General features: G+C 40.7%; 1 protein-coding gene across 1 annotated transcript in view; it reads left to right on the top strand.

The window, feature by feature from the left end:
• Window positions 1–14,716, top strand: part of LOC139540757 (very long chain fatty acid elongase 1-like) — a 33,801-nt gene extending 19,085 nt beyond the window's left edge. The window contains exons 3-9 of the mRNA XM_071344692.1: window positions 11,634–11,737; window positions 11,875–12,065; window positions 12,463–12,543; window positions 12,737–12,793; window positions 12,891–12,996; window positions 13,437–13,573; window positions 13,854–14,716. Coding sequence (XP_071200793.1) covers window positions 11,677–11,737; window positions 11,875–12,065; window positions 12,463–12,543; window positions 12,737–12,793; window positions 12,891–12,996; window positions 13,437–13,573; window positions 13,854–14,180 — 960 coding nt within the window. The 5' untranslated portion in view covers window positions 11,634–11,676 and the 3' untranslated portion in view covers window positions 14,181–14,716. The remainder of the gene's footprint in view (window positions 1–11,633; window positions 11,738–11,874; window positions 12,066–12,462; window positions 12,544–12,736; window positions 12,794–12,890; window positions 12,997–13,436; window positions 13,574–13,853) is intronic.
• The last annotated feature ends 6,004 nt before the right edge of the window (window positions 14,717–20,720 follow it).

Genomic DNA, 20,720 nt, shown 5'->3' with positions numbered 1-20,720 from the left:
AGCAGCCCTGCAGACACTCCTGTTAAACAGATGCTGCACTGTGTGTTTGTTCTAATGGGCTCCTCCTTGACTCCCTCTCCCCGTGGATGTTTTTCCCCCCTCTCCTCTGCCTCTCCTCTGGGTTTTCAATGTCAATAGTGAAGTCACTGAGAATAGCGTCTGGCCAAGGTTTCGAGATGGCTCATCATCACATGATAGGTCGAGGTTGATAGCTTGGTGGAAGTATCTCCTCCATCCATTCTGGAGCAGGCAGTCTCTAAATACCAAAAAAATGGGTAAATCAATTGGCTACATTTGTCTATTTGTTTACAGTAAGGTTAGCTGGTTAGCTAGGCCTATGTGGTGTTTCCTTCATGGAATTGAGGTAGTGTAGCACATGGACTTTGTGACCCTCTGGGTTAAGGTGATCGAATCTGTTGGATGGTCATTTGATTACCATAGGGGGGGGGGGGGGGGCATGTTGTTTTCACTCCACCTCTTATGTGGATATATGAAAAATTAAAAAACAAACAAGTATTCAATAAATTGTATTCGTGGAGTGCCTTTGTTACAGCTATGAAACAGAAAGCATTGGTGTTGGAACCCGGTATAAGATTCTTTTTAAACAAAATAAAAATGAATACCCCCACCACTAAGACGCACGGTCAGCAAGATGAAAACATCAGTAGCCTAAACGTCATTACAAGCGCCATTACAATGACTATTGCTGACCTAGCAGTCACAACAAAACAACTATTGCTGACTTAGCAGTCCCAACACATTGAGGAAATTCTCCTGGAAGTCTTTACAGCAACATTCAGAGAGCTTTGTTACATTGTCAGTGGGGAGTCTTAAGTGGTGTTTCAAAGCTCAGGGGTTTTGTAGTGAGCTCATGTGATTGGTACGTCTTGAGGCATTCGGTAGAGATGGCCAGATTGAAGTGATGACGCTGTCAGATTATAACTGAAGGAGTACTGTTATCCCACAAAATGGTTTTATAATGAATCAAACAAATGCCATCAGTGTCCCAGTTATCTCGGCTAAACTGCTGAGATACGATTCGATGTGCATAAACTCATTCATTTTCCATTCTAAATTAAAATCTGCTGCTGATGGAGCTCATGAGCTGGATCTGTCTGAGCTGACTTCTCTCTGTGTGTGTGTGTGTGTGTGTGTGTATTAGCAAACCAAATGCATAGCTGGAGTCCTGAGCTGGATATAATATATCCACATCTTCGTTTTCTTATAGTTATACTTTATTTATAGTTAATCCTGCCGTCTGTACTTCGAAATACCTCGCTATACGGTATAAACGGTATATATCCCCCAAGCCTAACCATCACCCACGAATGAACTTGTAATTTTTGCAGATTAAGTGTTTGAGCTAGTAATGTATCAATATTTATAATTTATAAATTAGCTATGACATAGCCAGTGAATGTATAAGCACAACTTTGGATTTCACCCCAATCTCAAAATCAAAGAGTGATTTTCTCTTCTCCTCTTGCTTTGGCCATGCAGTGCTTCTCGCAAAAGTGATTGCTGTCCTTGTTATGAAATTATAAACTTCACCCTGTGTATCTAAAAAGGACCATATGCACTGATTGTTTAAAGCAAAACCAAAAGTATTGCTGATGGTGAATCTGAACAATCTAAATCAAATTCATTCAGCAGGTACAGTGCCTTCAGAAAGCATTCAAACACCTGCATTTTCCCGCATTTAGTTGTGTTACAGCATTAATTTAAAACGGATTATGTGATTTTTGTCACTGGCCTACCCACAATACCCCATAATGTCAAAGCGGAATAATGTTTTTAGACATTTTTACAAATCAATTCAAAATTAAAAGCTGAAATATCTATAGTCAACAGGTGTTCAACACATTTGTTAAGGCAAGCCTAAATAAGTTCAGGAGTAGAAATGTACAGAAATCATCCCGTATGATGCATTTTGCATCAAAAATCTATGGCAAGACTTTAAATTGATGTCACGCCCTGACCATAGAGAGCTGTTTATTCTCTGTTGGTTGGGGCGTGATAGTGACTAGGATGGGTCATCTAGGGGATTAATGGTTTATGTTGGCCTGGTATGGTTTCCAATCAGAGACAGCTGTTTATCGTTGTCTCTGATTGGTGATCATATTTAGGCAGCCAATTTCCTCATTGTGTGTTGTGGGATCTTGTCTACAGTTAGTTGCCTGTGTGCACACCAGTAGCGTCACGGTTCGTTCAGTATTTTGTTCGGTGTTCATTTAAATTAAATTAAATGTACGCCTACCACGCTGCACCTTCCAATCCTTACGACGATCGTGACAATTGACTGTCTAGCAATGATCAACAACCAATTTACCCAGAAAGACTCACAGCTGTAATCAATGCAAAAGGTGATTCTAACATGTATTGACTCCGGTGGTTGAATACTTATCTAATCAAGATATATTCATTTTTTTCCTTTCTTTTTTTACAAGTGTTAGGCATTTTCTTCCACTATGACATTACAGAGTTTTTTGTGTAGATCGCTGACAATTGAATACATTTCAATCCCACTTTGTAACACAACAAAATGTGGGAAAAGTAAAGGGTTGTGGTTAATGCCTTCTGAATGCACTGTATAGACATATGAGAGTTGTGTCTCTGGTAGCTCACTTTCATTCCAGTAAAACACCATTTTCAACAGCACACAGATAACAATAACCTAGCAAATTACATAGGTTGTCACTCAACTAGTAAAGCCTAATATCGCCCAAGCCATTTTAGCATTTGAATGCTGAAGGTGTCACGCGGTTGTGCAAGATCAGGAACAGGCCGCCTGCCTCGCATTTGTCAGTGCCCGAAGTCGTCTACTGGGAACACCACATCATTTCAACGTGGAAATCTGGGTAATATTTGGTTGGGACGTTGATCAATGAGATTTCAACCTTTATTCACCCAGTCAAATTGAATTCCTGGTGTGTTATCGCTATGTTTTCAACCATCTAAAAGCACAGACAAATTCCATTGTAAAAACAATGTCTGATTATTGGTTTAGTGTTCATCTAAATGTGTTATCGCCACTCTTTCAACCATTTAAAAACACAACAAAGTTTAAATGGGAATACAATGTCAGATATTTTGTATTTATACAACAACTTAATGTGATATCACTGTACTTCATCAAATAGCAGAAACAATTGACCTGGATGGCAGCATAGTGCAAGTGATCAATATTAAAGCAATTGTGAAGATCTCCACCGACCTGCGACCTTTGCATGCTATCTTGAACATGCACGCTTTCTATGATTACATAGGAAGACGTTCATAGTTACTGTAGGCTAACCTCAAAATGTGGCCATGGATGTGTTACTCATTTTAAGTTCTATGACATTACTTTGTAAGATACCCTTTTTTTTTAAAGCTATTCACTGTATCACAAAAGTAATTGTGTTTGGTTGACAATGCAACCAAATATCAACATTTAAAGGATATCTAATGCTTGGATAGTTTAATCTGAGCCACTGACTTAATCCTACTCTTGAACTTTTATTTTTGGTTTAGTTGGAGACGTGAATCCACCATATAATTTGTTAAGTTAATAGGCTATTTATTGTATTGCAAAAGTGATATTGAATTGTGGTTGGTTGTCAGCGCAACCAAATATCAACATTTGAGAAGGACGTATGTTTTGTGCCACTGACTTAGTCTGGCTTTAATTCCAGTTTGTCTACAAATTAATAATTGATATGTCAACCAAGAATCAAAGTTCAAGAATAGGACTCAAACTTTAAGTAAAATGCATGTTTGGTTTGATTTTAGTCGTATTTTTGAACTTTGATTTGTAGATGAGATGGAGACATGAATCAAACATATTAATGATTAACTTGAAGATTACATTTGAAATCATCCAAAGCTTGAAACCCTAGGCCTATATGTATTGTCTATTTTCAGTTGAATCCTGGGTTGAATTGAAACAAAAGCTGTATAATCCCAAATAGTATCATTGATGACCAAAGTATGGTTACATTTCATCATTGATAACCAAAGTATGGTTACATTTCATTTTCTCTGTTAAACCTACCTTTTGGAGTGACTCTACTACCAACAGTGAATCTATTTAGTTATTAAGAGCTCTCTCAATCATTCTCATGATAGCATATTGGTCATCTCAAAACTGGGTTCAGTTTAAACCCTGGATGGGAGACCAAATGAATAGCTGTAGATAGATCAACTCTCCAGTTGAAATAATCATGCGGTTGAAATTCCACCCTCAAAACAGCAGTTTACGTTGATTACTTTTTTTTAAAAACATTGTATTTTCCACCTAGATTCCACATCACAATATTTTGACAAATTACGTTGAAACAACATGGATTCTATCAGTGTGTGCCCAGTGCGCAATTTGACTAGGCTACTGATATTGCCTTGGGTTGTTCGGCATGAAAAATGACTCGTAGATGAATGACTGTCAGTTACACTCAGTTCGACACTGACAGAGAGGATTCATCAGTTGTCACAGAAGACGAGAGGTATTTTCAGAAGGTAGAAAGAATGTAATTTGAGAAAAAGAATTGAGTGAACCCGGCGATTCACTTGTACCGTAAACATTTGAATCGGGGACCGATGCGTAGCGAAGAATGTTACATCCTTATTAGAAAGCCTCTCAATACAAACTGCTCCTCTGTGCACCGTACTCAGATCTCTGGCAGTAAATTCCATTCAGTTAGATCCAATTATTCAGTGAGATTTTTAACAACTCACAAGTCTGTCTAGAGATTTAAGGAACAATAGATTATTACAATAGATTTCCAACAGTTGTCAGAATGTTCACGTGATTACTTAATATGAAAGTGTTTCTCCTCAGAACAAGACAGACGGTAGATGAGTTAGAGGCACTGCGATGTGTGCCGGCACCACAGATATGTTGCTCATGCCGACTCGCCTCGTTCTCCATAGCTATTCGTGTAAGAGCTTCCTGAAATGTTTGGTCTCTGATATGAATCGGAATGGAAACGACAATCACACCGCGCGCATTCATTCAACAGCCAGGAAGCTCCGAGGCCTGCCGATGCACTGTAGACCTGCATACTGTGAACTTTGCCCTATTTCACCTGTAGGTGTCCATGACGCTCTGCTTGTCTGCCTGAAACTCATAATAAAATGTGGTTGCGTAAATGCTGAATTTACGAATTTACTAAATTTCCTTGACATTTCCAGGTGGTGTATCCATAATGTGACATGTGGATTAACATTTAGAGGCCTACTTGTCAGATTTCCACTCACATTGCTCAGGAATGCTGTCATGATCACACACGGAATCGAGACAATAGGAGTTTAACCTGATATCCCCTGACGTGCCGTTTTAATCTGTGTCCTTGAAGGTATCCAGGTGAACAAAATGTGCAGATGCCATTGGCCACTAGATTGGATCTCGCAAACGGGGCATTCCATTGCCTCTTCGCTGTGTGCATTTGCTATGCCTTGTGGCTACAGTTACTGGTACTCCTCACCTTTACCAGGGTTCAAGAGATGTACAGTGCAGATAACCTAATGCCAGTTACCTTTGCATACAGGTTTGTTTGCAGTTCAGATGATTACAGTCCATACCTTTTATAGAAAGCTCTGTTGGTCTGAAAATGGCTGGCTGCAGGAATTCAAGTTCGTTCCCACTGGGCACAGATGTCAGTTCAACGTCTAGTTTTGATTTACATTTGGTTGAGTTGTCAACTAACTTGAATTCAACCTGAAATAAACAAATGTCACCATGTCATTGGATTTAGGTCAAAAGTTGGTTGAAAAAAAGACAATCCCCTTACGCCAAAGACTTTTTTGAAATCCAATCGGTTTTCCGTGTTGATTCAATGTCATCACGTGGATTTTTTTGTTGTTGAAACGCCGTGTTAACAACGTTGATTCAACCAGTTTTTGCCCAGTGGGTTATCACTGTCAAAAGGAAAAGAACAAGACACTGTATCTTCCTCATGATAGAGTACAGATGCTGAAACAGATTAACGGGAATGGCTTGCTATTCAGCACCTTTCAGAATAGTGCATACGTAAGCTAGTTCCCTTAAGCTAGTGTTGACAAACTTTTGTTTGTCATAGGTTCAATTTAAGTAGGTCACAGGTCGTCATTTACACCACTTGAATAAATCTGAATCATGTTGGTGCAAAGTTTCAAACGGTGTGGAAGTGCATGAACTGGTAACCGTTGACGTGTACACGCCAAAAAAAAAAACGTTTGTGTGTTTGCCACCCTCAACAAAGCACTTACCTTAAGTTGTCCCCCACTGTTGTTTGACATTCTTGCTGCATTAAAGACCTCCAGGCTAGTGTTTGGTTTATTGAAAGGGCTTTCCGTGAGCATACCAGCGGATGGGAGCTGAGCGAGAAGACCTTCCACTTGGACTATTGTTGTATTTATGTAGGGTCCCTCTGATTCAACTGTGTACACTTTGACAATGTTTTCTATACTGCTCTCTGTATGCTCAGACATTACTGTTTGATTCATTCCATGACGATTCTGTAATATGTATTTGTAAGACACTTTTCTATACTCCCTGCAATGTTGTCTTTTTTTGGTCCTGATATCCCTCTCATTTGGCCTCAAACTCTCCCACTGCACATTCTAGTAGACGTAGTGTATCATTACCTTTAATGGTGTTGTTTTAGGGAGGACTAGACTGTACTCCAAGTGCAGGGAGAGCACAGTGTAGGTTGCACTGAACAATGGATCCCTATTGCTCCATAGTGTAGTGAGATGGGACCGCACCCACACATCCCAGCTGTTGGGGGCCTGTGTAATAATTTCCAAGATAATAATGTGTCCTCTATAGCAGAGGTCATCCATGTGGCCAATTAAGGTCAGGATCACAAAACATTGAGGTGAGAGCAATATTTGTATTTCTCATGGGAAAAGTATATATTCATATGCTTGTTATTTCTTTCATAAATAGTTGTACGATAGGAGTATCCATAAACAATTACTTTTATTGAAAGGTGGAAAGGGAGAGCTACATTTCAAGCTTATTTGTGAGTTCCTAGGTCAAGCCATGTGGTAACTAGCATCTTAATTAGCATTGATGTCAGGGTTGCTTGTCACAATCTGACAATCATCCCCATTGTAACAATGTACCCAGTAAGCTAAATGACAATGAAAAGTCGTCTATGTTTCACAAGTTTGGACAGCACAGTACAGCACAGTTTATTCAGTAGAGTACAGTACAGTAGAGCAAAGTAGAGTACAGTATATTAGAGTAAAGTGCAGTTTAATTCAGTATAGTAGAGTACTGTACAGTAGAGTTTAATTAAGTATACAATACAGTCAGCAGGGGTGGCGCAGGGGGTCCCCCCCGAAAAATTATTAATATATTTTTAAAGGAATTCAGTCCGGCTTTAAACTGTCTTTAAAGTTGTAATAGTAGAATGCGCAAGGTGCAATTTCTAAATTGGGTAGTTTTCCTCTTGTCATGTCAGTCATTCCATACCTTAAAGAGCTATTTATAACTTGTCAGAAATATCCAGATCAACTTTCCAATGTTAGCTAATGTTTTTTTATTTCGTTTCCCCCCCCCCCCCATATATATTTAGTTTTTGAGTCGCTCAAATGTTACACGTATACACATTAGACATCAAATCAAATCAAATCAAAGTTTATTTGTCACGTGCGCCGAATACAACAGGTGTAGATCTTACAGTGAAATGCTTACTTACAGGCTCTAACCAATAGTGCAAGAAAGGTATTAGATGAACAATAGGTAGGTAAAGAAATAAAACAACAGTAAAAAGACAGGCTATATACAGTAGCAAGGCTATAAAAGTAGCGAGGCTACATACAGACACCGGTTAGTCAGGCTGATTGAGGTAGTATGTACATGAATGTATAGTTAAAGTGACTATGCATATATGATAAACAGAGAGTAGCAGCAGCGTAAAAAGAGGGGTTGGGGGGCACACAATGCAAATAGTCCGGGTAGGCATTTCATTACCTGTTCAGGGGTCTTATGACTTGGGGGTAAAAACTGCTGAGAAGCCTTTTTGTCCTAGACTTGGCACTCCGGTACCGCTTGCCATGCGGTAGTAGAGAGAGCAGTCTGTGACTGGGGTGGCTGGGGTCTTTGAACCTTTTTAGGGCCTTCCTCTGACACCGCCTGGTGTAGAGGTCCTGGATGGCAGGCAGCTTTGCCCCAGTGATGTACTGGGCCGTACGCACTACCCTCTGTAGTGCCTTGCGGTCAGAGGCCGAGCAATTGCCGTACCAGGCAGTGATGCAACCAATCGGGATGCTCTCGATGTTGCAGCTGTAGAACCTTTTGAGGATCTCAGGACCCATGCCAAATCTTTTTAGTTTCCTGAGGGGGAATAGGCTTTGTCGTGCCATCTTCACGACTGTCTCGGTGTGTTTGGAACATTCTAGTTTGTTGTTGATGTGAACACCAAGGAACTTGAAGCTCTCAACCTGCTCCACTACAGCCCCGTCGATGAGAATGGGGGCGTGCTCGGTCCACCTTTTCCTGTAGTCCACAATCATCTCCTTAGTCTTGGTTACGTTGAGGGATAGGTTGTTATTCTGGCACCACCCGGCCAGGTCTCTGACATGACAAAATGTAAAGAATTGCAAGAATATTAGCGTAAAAACTGCTAAACTTTCTTTGCACCACATGACAAAATGTGAACACGGGATCTTCCCCAATGCTGGAAGGGGGGCCCCAAGTGAAACAGTTTGGAAACCCTGCTCTACCCTACTGTGCTGTACTTTACTCTACTCTACTGCACTGAACCATACTCTACAGTACTGAACTAAAGTCTACTTTACTGTACTGAATACGCTCTACTTTTCTTTACCCTTCTGTACTGTACTGTACTCACTAGATACTGTGCTGTCTAAACTTGTGAAACATCGATGTCTATGATTGGTTCAGACCTGCTTGTCAAAACTGTGAGACATGAAACTCTCTATGAAAGTCAGCAACATTCACACACACACACACACACACACACCTCTTCATGTTTGAAAAAACATTCCTTGTTTTCAACAAAATAAATGATTAACACAAATGTTTACAGTTTTACTTTTTTCCCTTTATCTACATATTTCATTTTCATCCAAATATCAGATGGTTACTGTTAGTTTGATTAAAATACTTGTAGTTTGGTAGATGATAAAAGTTGCAGGTCACTTAGTTCAATCGAATTGTCCTTATAAACCTGAGGTAAAACCATCACACCTGTGTTAAGCTGTTTGTTTCCAGAGATAACATGTCTTCAAATAAGCCTGTTTGATCTCCCTTCTTCAGTCAGTGTAGTTATGTCTGCACCTTGATCTCTTGAGACCGGTCTAGAACAAATTTAAACATCAAAGACTGTTGCCTTTGCCTTCTCTCTCTCACGGCCGGGGTCATTTGGGGAGAGCAGAGAGGCAGAGTTTGTGTTTTGCCGTTGTTCTGTGTTTTGGCCTGGTGCCTGTACTTGGCAGTCCCAAACTGAGGCGAGGGCTGCCTCTGTGCTGTGGGATGGAGATGCTCGTCTGTCTCCTGTAGCCCCTCCCCTCTACTGTCAGGCCATGTCTGCCGAGGGGCAGGGACAGGGGCAAGGCATGCTGGGATGCGAGGGGCAGAGTGTGGAATGCTGGGTCATTGACGACAACCCGTTTGGGTCAGTGATACTTGTTCAGAAGCAGAGCACTCTGCTGCTGAACAAGGACTGTCAACTGCAGCGCAACACATTTCCTTTCTCATTCTCTCATGTCAGGAAACCAAATAAAATACCAGCTGTAAAGTGATGCCATAGTAATGCCATGCTATGATGTTCTATTGTATTTTAGGTTTTGGGGAGTAACAAGGATTGATGGTTTTGGGGAAATACAAAAATGTTCATTTGATGCAGGCAGCCCTGATATGTTTAATACCATAAATGATGTTTGGGTAATGACACTGTAATGACATTGTGAAGTCAGTAAATTAAGGTATTGCAATTGCATAGCATATACAGTGCATTTGGAAAGTATTCAGACCCCTTGACTTTTTACAGCCTTATTCTAAAATGGAAGAAATAGTTTTATTCGTCTCAACAATAAGCCATAATGACAAAACAAAAGCAGTTTTTTAGTAATTAGTTAGTAAAAACGGAAATATCACATTTACATAAGTATTCAGACCCTTTACTCAGTACTTTGTTGAAGCACCTTTGGGAGCGATTACAGCCTCAAGTCTTCTTGGTTATGACGCTACAAGCTTGGCACACCTGTATTTGGGGAGTTTCTCCCATTCTTCTCTGCAGATCTCAAGCTCTGTCAGGTTTGATTAAAATACTTGTAGTTTGGTAGATGTCGCTGCACAGTTATTTTCAGGTTTCTCCAGAGATGTTCGATCGGGTTTAAGTCTGGGCTCTGGCTGGGCCACTCAAGGACATTCAGAAACTTGTCCCGAAGCCACTCCTGTGTTGTCTTGGCTGTGTGCTTAGGGTCACTGTCCTGTTGGTCACTGCCCCAGTCTGAGGTCCTGAGCACTCTGGAGCAGGTTTTCATCAAGGATTTCTCTGTACTTTGCTCTGTTCATCTTTCCCTCGATCCTGACTAGTCTCCCAGTCCCTGCTGCTGAAAAACATCCCCACAGCATGATGCTGCCACCACCATGCTTCACTGTAGGGATTGTACCAGGTTTCCACCAGACGTGACGCTTGGCATTCAGGCCAAAGAGTTCAATCTTGGTTTCGTCAGAGCAGAGAATCTTGTTTCTGATGGTCTGAGAGTCCTTCAGATGCCTTTTGGCAAACTCCAAGCGGGCTGTCATGTCCCTTTTACTGAGGAGTGGCTTCGGTCTGGCCACTCTACCATAAAAGCCTGATTGGTGGAGTGCTGCAGAGATGGTTGTCCTTCTGGAATGTTCTCCCATCTCCACAGAGGAACTCTGTAGCTCTATCAGATTGACCATTGGGTTCCTGGTCACCTCCCTGACCAAGGCCCTTCTCCCCCGATTGCTCAGTTTGGCCAGGCGGCCACCTCTAGGAAGAGTCTTGGTGGTTCCAAACTTCTTCCATTTAAGAATGATAGAGGCCACTGTGTTCTTGCGGACCTTCAATGCTGTAAAAATGTGTTGGTACCCTTCCCCAGATCTGTGCCTCGATACAATCCTATCTTGGAGCTCCTTCAACCTCATGGCTTGGTTTTTGCTCGTTTTTGCTCTGACATGCACTGTCAACTGTGGGTCATTATATAGACTGGTGTGTGCCTTTCTAAATCATGTCCAATCAATATAATTGACCACAGGTGGTCTCCAATCAAGTTGTAAACACACCTCAAGGATGATCAATGGAAACAGGATGCACCTGAGCTCAATTTCGAGTCTCATAGCAAAGGGACTGAAAACTTATGTAAATAAGTTATTTCTGATTTTTATTTTTAATACATTTGCAAAAATGTCTAAAAACCTGTCATTATGGGGTATTGTGTGTAGATTGATGACATTTTTATTTATTTAATACGTTTTAGAATAAGGCTGTAACATGACAAAATGTGGAAAAGGTCAAGGAGTCTGAATACTTTCGGGAATGCACTGTAAGTCAATACATAAGGGTATTGCAGTAGCATATTACACTTACCTCTATATACAGTATAACGTATTTGCTGAGTGTAGTAGCTATTATTAAAATGACATCATGACTTATCTATTTGCTTTTCCACAGGTGATTGGGTAGTGATACCACAGGGGGAAGGAAGCTAGTCAAAATGCTTCAGGACATTGGTGCTAGAGCCATGGAGGTCTACGAGTTCCTCTTGAAGGGAACAGGTGAGGTATTTTTCGACATAGTTAATTACCTGACTATACCTCTGCTTTGTGTACTTTGAAAGCGGTAACTGACATATTGCTCATAGACCTGTTTTGTAGTGTGTTATTCACAACTCTGAGAATGTCCTGTTTCTCAGACCCGCGATTGTGGGGCTACCCACTCATGCAGAGTCCGGTGAACATGACGGCCATCTTGCTGACCTACATCTTCTTCGTGCTGGTCGCTGGGCCTCGCTTCATGGCCAACCGTAAGCCCTTCCAGCTCAAGGAGGCCATGATCGCCTACAACTTTACCATGGTGGCGATGTCAACCTTTATTGTCTATGAGGTGAGACACTGTGAAGCAAAGCTCTTGTCTCTCCAAGATCAGGTTCTTGATTGGTTCTTTTGAGAGGCATCGCAACATCACTTGGAGCTAGTCTTTCCCTGGCAGTATATTGGGTGTTTGGTATGTGGCAGCTCTATCTAAATGTGTCTTTCGCCTCCTTGGCCAGATTGTGTTGGATAATTAGAACACTAGCTAAATTACTATTGCCTAGATAGGCAGGATGCAAAGAGGTAAATAAGATTTGAGATTTACATAAAGATGACCGATATACTTCCATATAGTCAATATACACTTGCTTGTGTCAATAACAGTATGGGTTCTTTCCAATCTATCAATCTAGTTTGACTACCGGTAGCTACAGTATGTCTAAACTGATTTTGTCCTCTTGTGTTCTTAGTTCTTGATGTCTGGCTGGGCCACAACATACACATGGAGATGTGACGCAATTGATTACTCAGACAGCCCCCAAGGCCTTAGAGTAAGTGTTGAATTTTCGCTTCACACATGGGTTCCCCGTGAGGGTCATGAGATGCCTCTTCTTTGAAAGAAAGTATGCATGACAAGGTCAACATTCTTACAATATTCCTACTGATCCATTGTATCAATACTATCTTTAGACTAGGCTGTTTTGTCCAAATTCTCACCTTTTTATGTTCTGTTCCCCTCACTAGATGGTTCGAGTGGCCTGGTTATTCTTGTTCTCCAAATTCATTGAGCTCTTGGACACGGTAAGACTTCAGATTATTTCCCTTCGATTTGGAGTCTCTCCCTCTGATGACATTGAGGTGATCATCGCTGTATCTGACGTTCCTCTCTTTGGGTCAGGTGTTCTTCGTTCTGAGGAAGAAACATGGCCAGATCACCTTCCTGCACGTCTTCCACCACTCCTTCATGCCCTGGACCTGGTGGTGGGGCGTCAGCTTTGCTCCCGGTCAGTCCACACTACTGCCTGGCCTTCTATCAGTCAACTGGAGTACTAGTTCAACTTTTGACATTTAAAAAAAGAAAACATTTATCGTCATGTAATTGTATTGTAATACTGGGTGTGTGAAATGGTGGGAAGACAATTCCACTTGAAGTCGACAAACTATTGGAGGAAATTGAGCCTTTTCAATTAAAGTGTAGTAGTCCAAAAGTTCATGCCTTCTAAAAATTGTGTTTGTGTTACCCGTGATTACATGCTTAACCCAGAAGGAATCCTGAAACAACATAAACGACTGTCATGTATTAGCTGTTAATACAGACCACAAACTGCTCATCACCCATTCATTCATGAATTTAAAGAAACTCTTAGTAGACAGGTATTTTGTTGGAGAATCCAGTGGAATGTGGGCAGGGTTGGTTTGAAGTGTTCTGTGTGTTTTACCCCAGGGGGAATGGGCTCTTTCCATGCCATGGTGAATTCCATCGTCCACATCATCATGTACTCCTACTACGGCCTGTCTGCGGCTGGACCACAATTCCAGAAGTTCCTCTGGTGGAAGAAGTACATGACCGCCATCCAGCTGGTATGTTTTGTTAGTTTGAATGTATGTATATGGCTTTGTCATTTCCAGTATGGATTTGTACTTATCGGTAGTTTGCTATTGCCAGGTCTTCATGGCCATTTAGTTTTTAGTTGTTTCTCTAAAAGGTTATTTTTACTAGATTTTTTGGGGGACTGTTGTAGACGCAGAATACTAAAGAGGTAAATACCATTGTTCATCAGTGCAAGCACTGTGCCACTTCAGAACATCCATCCCCATATATGTATCGGTTCCTCATCATTCCACCAACTCTATCCAACAGGTTCAGTTTGTGATGGTGTCCCTTCACGCCACCCAGTATTACTTCATGAAGAGCTGTGACTACCAGGTCCCCCTGTTCATCCACCTCATCTGGATGTATGGCACCTTCTTCTTTGTGCTCTTCTCCAACTTCTGGTACCAGGCTTACGTAAAGGGCAAGAGGTTGCCCAAGCAGGATACCAAGCCCAGCCTCAATGGCAAGGCCAACGGGACCACCTTGGTCGCCAATGGCAAATACCATGAGAACAGTACCAGCAATGGCACCAGCAACAGTTCCAGTCACCACAAAAATGGCAGTGCCCATGCGGGCAAGATGAAGAAGTCCTAGGATCTTCGGAAAAGAACACCCAAGACGCATGAATATGAGATCCCGCACAAACTACCATGGATTCCAAAGAATGTTTTGGTTATGTTTATTTTCTGATCGTTAAGTTTTATTCCGCACAACAACCTGGGGAAATGACGTGGTCAATGATTTCCTCAGTTGGGGTCCCACATTAACAGTTTTTTTCTTTAAACTGGGAAACTAACTATGGAACACAATTTATGAAGAGAAGACATGTTATTATGACCTAATGTTATCTTCACTGATGTTGCCAATGAAGACAGTTCCCATGAAAGGTTACACACTATACGTACATGTGCGCACAAACACTCCTACACCCACCACTCACCTGTCGCCACCCGATCATGTCCCTCTGACCGCCTGTGGACAGATGACACTGTACAGTTTCTATCATCAAACTTGAACACACCTTTGTAAATAGTTTTACCGTCAAAAACAACTAATGAAATTGGTATGCTTTAGAATTTTGTTACTATATCTATGTTAAATTAAATACCAATAAATTACTTTTTAAGTAACTGGTATTACCTGTGGAAATGTTAATGACAATTTGAACCTTCGTTGAATACTGTAGCTTTTAAAAAGACCCAAAGGTTGACAGCGTTCCAAAAACCTTTTACACACAAGTTTAGTTGACACATTTCAGTCTGCATTAAAAACACATTATGGCTATGAAGGCTGTAAAAGCCTTCCCTGAAGATCAGTGACTGACAATGACCAAGTACTTCGAATACTGGTTAACCAATGGCCTCGTCTCTGTAGTGGGTCTCTCTTCTCTTCTATCCTCAGAAAAAGTTTAATAGTGCAACTTTTGCCCAGGAATATATTTGTACAACTCATTTGTTTTCTTAAGTATTTTGTATTTATATTGTTTATTATGGATCCCCATTAGCTGCTGCCTAGGCAGCAGCTACTCTTCCTGGGGTCCGGCAAAATTAAGGCAGTTATACAATTTTAATTTCAGCAAATTTCTGCAGCATTAGTAAAGATATGATCAATACATGGTGATGATTTCATTCCTGTGCTGTTTGTAAATACCCTGGTAGGTTGACTGACAACCTGAACCAGGTTGCATGCACTGGTTACAGTTTGAATTTTTTTCTTGAGTGGGAACCTTGATGACAGCCTGTCAATATTTAAATCCCCCAGAAAATATACTTCTATGCTGATATCACATACATTATCACGCATTTCACACATAATTTCACCTGTACAGTGTCAGGTCTTATAAAGGTGTCCTGTTGATTACTTAGTAGCTGGAGGCTGCTAAGTGATTCAATTCATAAGTTAAACTAATTGAGAAATGCTAATTGACATCTTTGCATTATAGTCCCATACTTATGAGATTGAACCTTGACATACTTTCTCATGAAACTAGCTAATGTTCTGGTCATGTAGGCACACATGGTTTTACATAATGCTTATTGTCTAAACAGTTAGCTGAATTTCTTTGTGCCTAGGCTCAAAGTGAATAAAACAGTGTTTTGTTTCACATGGGTATGAATGCATTTCCAGTAGCATGCCTGCCTTGTAGTGTTATCTCAGCCATCTAAACTACGTCAAGCATGTAGGATGTAAACAAGAGGCCCATTCTGCTTTGTTTGATGAGATGCATCGGAAGACCCGGGGAGCAGAGCGCCTTGCCGACCGCTCAGTGTCAGCACCCAGCCCACAGCTTTCTCTGTGTGGGGGAGGGGGCCTGGTTCAGGGTTAGGTTAGGTCAAACACATGATATATGAGTTTGACTTGGAGCTGGTGACAAGTGCACTGTACACAGGGTTTGGTAGGTTACTTTTTAAATGTAATCTGTTATAGTTGCTAGTTACCTGCCCAAATGTTAATTAGTAACATAATTTTTGGATTACCTAAACTCAGTGACGTAATCTGATTAATTTTCTTTTCTTTTGGATGACTTTTCCCTTAACAGGCATTAGAAGAAGACAAAAATAATCCATCGGATGCATTTGGTGTGTCATAATAGTGGTCTCTGACTCGCTCAGGTGTAACTTAAACTTGCAGGTTTTTCCAATCTGAATTTAATGTAATTGAGAAAACAATAGGGTGTCATAATGTATTTTCCCGGAAGGAGTCTAAGCCCTGTCTAAAAAGGGAAGGGGGGTTATACTAAGATATATGGAATTGTTTTAAGAATGTCATACCAAGGCTCCTTTTTCTATTTGATTTAGAATTTTAAGACCCTTTGAAGTATCAACAAAAATATTACAATATTTTTGGCCTTACTGCTATTAGCCCATACAAACAACAGATATCCCCCCCCCCAAAAAAAAAAAATCTAAAGGAAGTTTGTTCTGAAGTATCGGTCCTATATCTGAGATATAAAAGAAAGATCAGGAAACAGTTTGTTTACATGTATTTAACCCGTTATTTTTGGAACTGAACAGTCTCTACATACATAAAGTATAGTTAAATTCATTTTTTAAACTGGTAACAGGGGACCTTCATACGAGTCTTGTGAGGTCTATGGGCATCCTAGAGCAAAACAATCGACATTTGTATTTGTGGTAGTCTCACCTTTCCACATAGTGGTCACATTAGTGTGTAGCCCAAACTGTCCGGATGTTACTGACAGAAGTTGGCAGATTGTCTGTACCGACTTCAGACAAGTCCCAAACAAGTCCCAAGATGCTTGTGAAGGTCGTAGAGAGAGAACACCATCGTGTTCGTGAGAGTCTCATCTTTCCATAGAGTGGTCATAATAGTTTGTAGGCCAAACTGCTCGGAAGCTACAGATGATTTTGTGAGAAGATCGATTTTCGGGATGTCTCATGGTCTGACAAACACCGCTCTAGCTCTGTCACCTTTCACCGCAGATGCGGAAGTGCGACATAGGCAGATGCGGTGGATTGAGACGCCATCCAGGACCTCTATATCAGGCGGTGTCAGAGGAAGGCCCCAAAAATTGCCAAAGACTCCTGCCACCCAAGCCATGGACTGTTCAATCTGCTACCATCTGGCAAAGGGTACCGGAGCATCGGCTCTCAGACCAACAGGCTCCGAGGCAGCTTCTACTCCCAAGCCACAAGACTGCTAAATAGGCAGACTGCTAAATAGTAAATTATTCGTACTGAACGATCTGCACTAGCTCTATCTTACACTGACCCTATGCACACTCACTAGACTATATACAGTATACACACTGTATACAAACTCACTACATTGACACACCCACACACATTCACATACACTACAAACGCATACCGACACAACACAAACACACATACACATTACACACACTTTTACACTAATTTGCTGCTGCTGCTCTGTTCTTTATTTTACTCTTATTATTATCTATCCTGATGCCTAGTCACTTTACCCTGCCTTCATGTACATACAGTATCTACCTCAAATACCTCGTACCTCTGCACATTGGTCTGGTACTGGTACTTCCTGTATATAGCTCCATTCTTGTGTATTTTATTTTATTCCTCTTGTGTTACTATTTTTATTTGTATTATTCTTTTTAATCTCTGTATTGTTGGGAAGGGCTCATAAGCAAGCATTTCACAGTAAAGTCTAAACCAATTGCATTCGGCGCGAGCCAGGCACCACGAGGGGGCTAAAGAAGGCTTAGCCCCCTCAGTTTTAGTTTTATGTCCCTATATAAAAGTAGCCAAAAAGTTAAAAGATTGAATGACAGGTTGGCACCCACCCAAAAAATCTGTACCTCTGCTGCAGTGTCAGCACAATGGACAGGGCGCGCTGCTGCAGTGTGTGTAGGCAGCCTGGTCCGATAGACTAGACGTAACATAGTAAATGTAAATCCGGGATACTCAAATTAGTATGCTACGTTACATTTGGTATGGTTACATAAGACAGAAGGTTAGTTAAAGGTGCAATATGTGACTCTTGTCAGGAAACTAGGCATATGTTGCACGTCACTACTTTACAGGACAGACATTTGAATGTACATTTTTTTATTTGATCAAAAATGCTTTCTGGAACATATAAACTTTAATGTGCCTTAAAAACAAACTTGTATGCCATCTGTAAATACGAATACAATGGTTAAATTATGATCCCAGTTGGTTTAGCCATGGAAAAAGTAAGGAACCTTCCCCTAGCCATGATTGGCTGATAATGGATGGGCTGGAAATGCTGAAAGATGAGTTCAGATTGATCTGAGTTCAGATCGATCTGCCATGTAGCACACTTCTGTCTATAACATGAGCTGCTTAGTATGCTTTCTAATGTGGCTTTTTTAAAAGATGTCACAAAGAACTGCACAAGTGTTGCTAAAGCTCTCCACTTTTTGGAGGACTGAGTTTTGAAATCAGTGGAATGCCTGGTGGAAGCAGAGTATGATAGCTAAGGAGAAGGTGAAAATTCAGACGTTTGATTGCAAATGCGGAGGGAGTCGAAAAGAGAACACCGAAGGCTGTTGTATAAAACACCTGTCTGGATTACATCTTCAAACTAAGGGCAACCATGGCATCAGTGAAAGAGAGGGAGAAGTGTTCATCCATGTATATGGGTAAAATAATCTAGCTAGCTACATTTTCTGATATTATACATTTCTAATTTTGTCAAGAAGTTGTTTTCATTGCAAGTTAAAGTGTACTGTTAGCTAGCTAGCTAAAGTTAGCTGGCTGTATGATCCGTGTATGATCTGTGTAGTAATGTTATTTGTATCTCAGAGCCATTTGCGTGGCTAGTCATAGCCTAATGTTAGCTAGCTAGCTAACATTGAACCTAGCTTGTTGTAGATTCATGCAGGGTAGTAATGTTATGAGTTGGGATTATGGTTAGCTACATGTCTAAACAAAAGAGTCCAATATGAAAGTAACCATTTTATTGTACCGTTTACACCTTCTAACAAGCTAGAAACTAACCAAAAACATTGTTTAGAAAGTTGTTTTAGTTGCTTGGTTTGCTAGATTGACATATACTAAATCCTTTTTTAAACGGATAGGTTTATTGGTGTTAAAATGCAACAGTTATGCTATTTTGGACCCCCAGGCTGCTGATGTCATGCATGCTGTCGTTTTTGTGTTTATACTTTTTCATAGCGACAATAACAAGTTTGATGTTGGACAACAATAGAATGTTCATGTCACTGGGACAACAGTATATAGACATAGAAGTAGTATAAACCAGCCTTTAGTCTTGAAATCTTTGGTTGTACACTACCGTACTCACTGTTTAGCACATGGCCTCATATGAATCCTTAAAGAGATGGGTGAGGCTAAGGATTAAGAGGGTGTAAACGATGCTGAATGTCTGTAGACAAAGAAGGGATCTCCAGTAGGTGTCCCAAAATATTCAAGGGACATTTTCTCAAAAGTGGGGTTACAAGTTTATCAACTTTCAAAGCATAATTACTTTCCCATTTGTTCCTCAACTACAGTGTATGATATATCATTATCTAGCTCTGAGTCTCAACTTTAACCCAATTTCAAATTTCGCTACATAAGACCAAATCGAGGCGGTCGTCACAAATGCAGAAATCCTGCCGCCATTTCCTGGTTGCTAAAATGTTTATAGTTTGCCTAATTTCAGATTATGTGACAAAACAATCAGTCATTGTATAGAGAATCAATGTACCATCTAAACCGCTGTGAAATATATTTTTCATAACCAAAAATGTTGTATTTTCAGCTGGTGTACAAAAACCAAACTTAGGAAGGGGAACATAGAAATAGCGCACATAGAACATATCTACTGCTTCTTAGACTTGCTTTCAATGAGAATGACAAATCTACAAATCAATTTTTCTATTTAATTTGGTTGGGTCGCCCAAAACGTTATATTTTGCAGTGTTAAGGCAAAAACATATCATATGCTTTGCAAATTTGTAACATAATGTATGTTTAGCAAATTCGTATATTCGTACATATCATACGAAAATGGATGATGGACATTCTCAAATGAATATATCATACTAAATGGAGTATCTCAGATTTACGTACACAATAATAGGAAATGCTCTGAGACCAGGTTCCAGCACAAGGGCTATGGAAAGCTACTGGGCGTTTAGGTATGACTCCTTTGGGTATCCATAAAAAGCGTGAAAAACCTCTTATCCCTGTTGTAGGCTAAATAAATAACGTGATACGCCTCTGCATGTAATATTTGATTTTGATTAAAAGGGCGGGGCCAAGTTTACAGTTGAAGCTATTTCACTCTTAGCTGTAAAAAGCGTTTGTGTTGTTAGACTTATCCTATTTAGCTAGCTCGAACCAGCTAATCTGCCACGATGGATATCAGAAATTGGCTTCCCTACCCATCCTTCCACAAGCGCCGCCATAAAGGCTCCACAGCCGCCTCCACCTCTGACTGTTCCTGATGATCTTGGAACAGAGGAGCCAGCCTAGGTTAGCCTAGAAATACTATCCTAGCCAACAGGTTTCCTGTAAAAAACATGAATTTAATAGCAACTGTTTCATAGGAAGAGAGTGGCTGGAATACTCGGTTACTGCAGATGCTGCATTTTGTTTCCTATGTCGAAAGATCTGTGTTGGGTCCAATGCTAACGCAGACAAGGCCTTCACCTAAGCTGGTTAT

The sequence above is a fragment of the Salvelinus alpinus genome, chromosome 16, assembly GCF_045679555.1.
Source record: "Salvelinus alpinus chromosome 16, SLU_Salpinus.1, whole genome shotgun sequence".
NCBI classification, from domain to species: domain Eukaryota; kingdom Metazoa; phylum Chordata; class Actinopteri; order Salmoniformes; family Salmonidae; genus Salvelinus; species Salvelinus alpinus.
The sequence above is the reverse complement of the archived record's forward strand: the minus strand, read 5'-3'. Positions and strand labels throughout refer to the sequence as shown.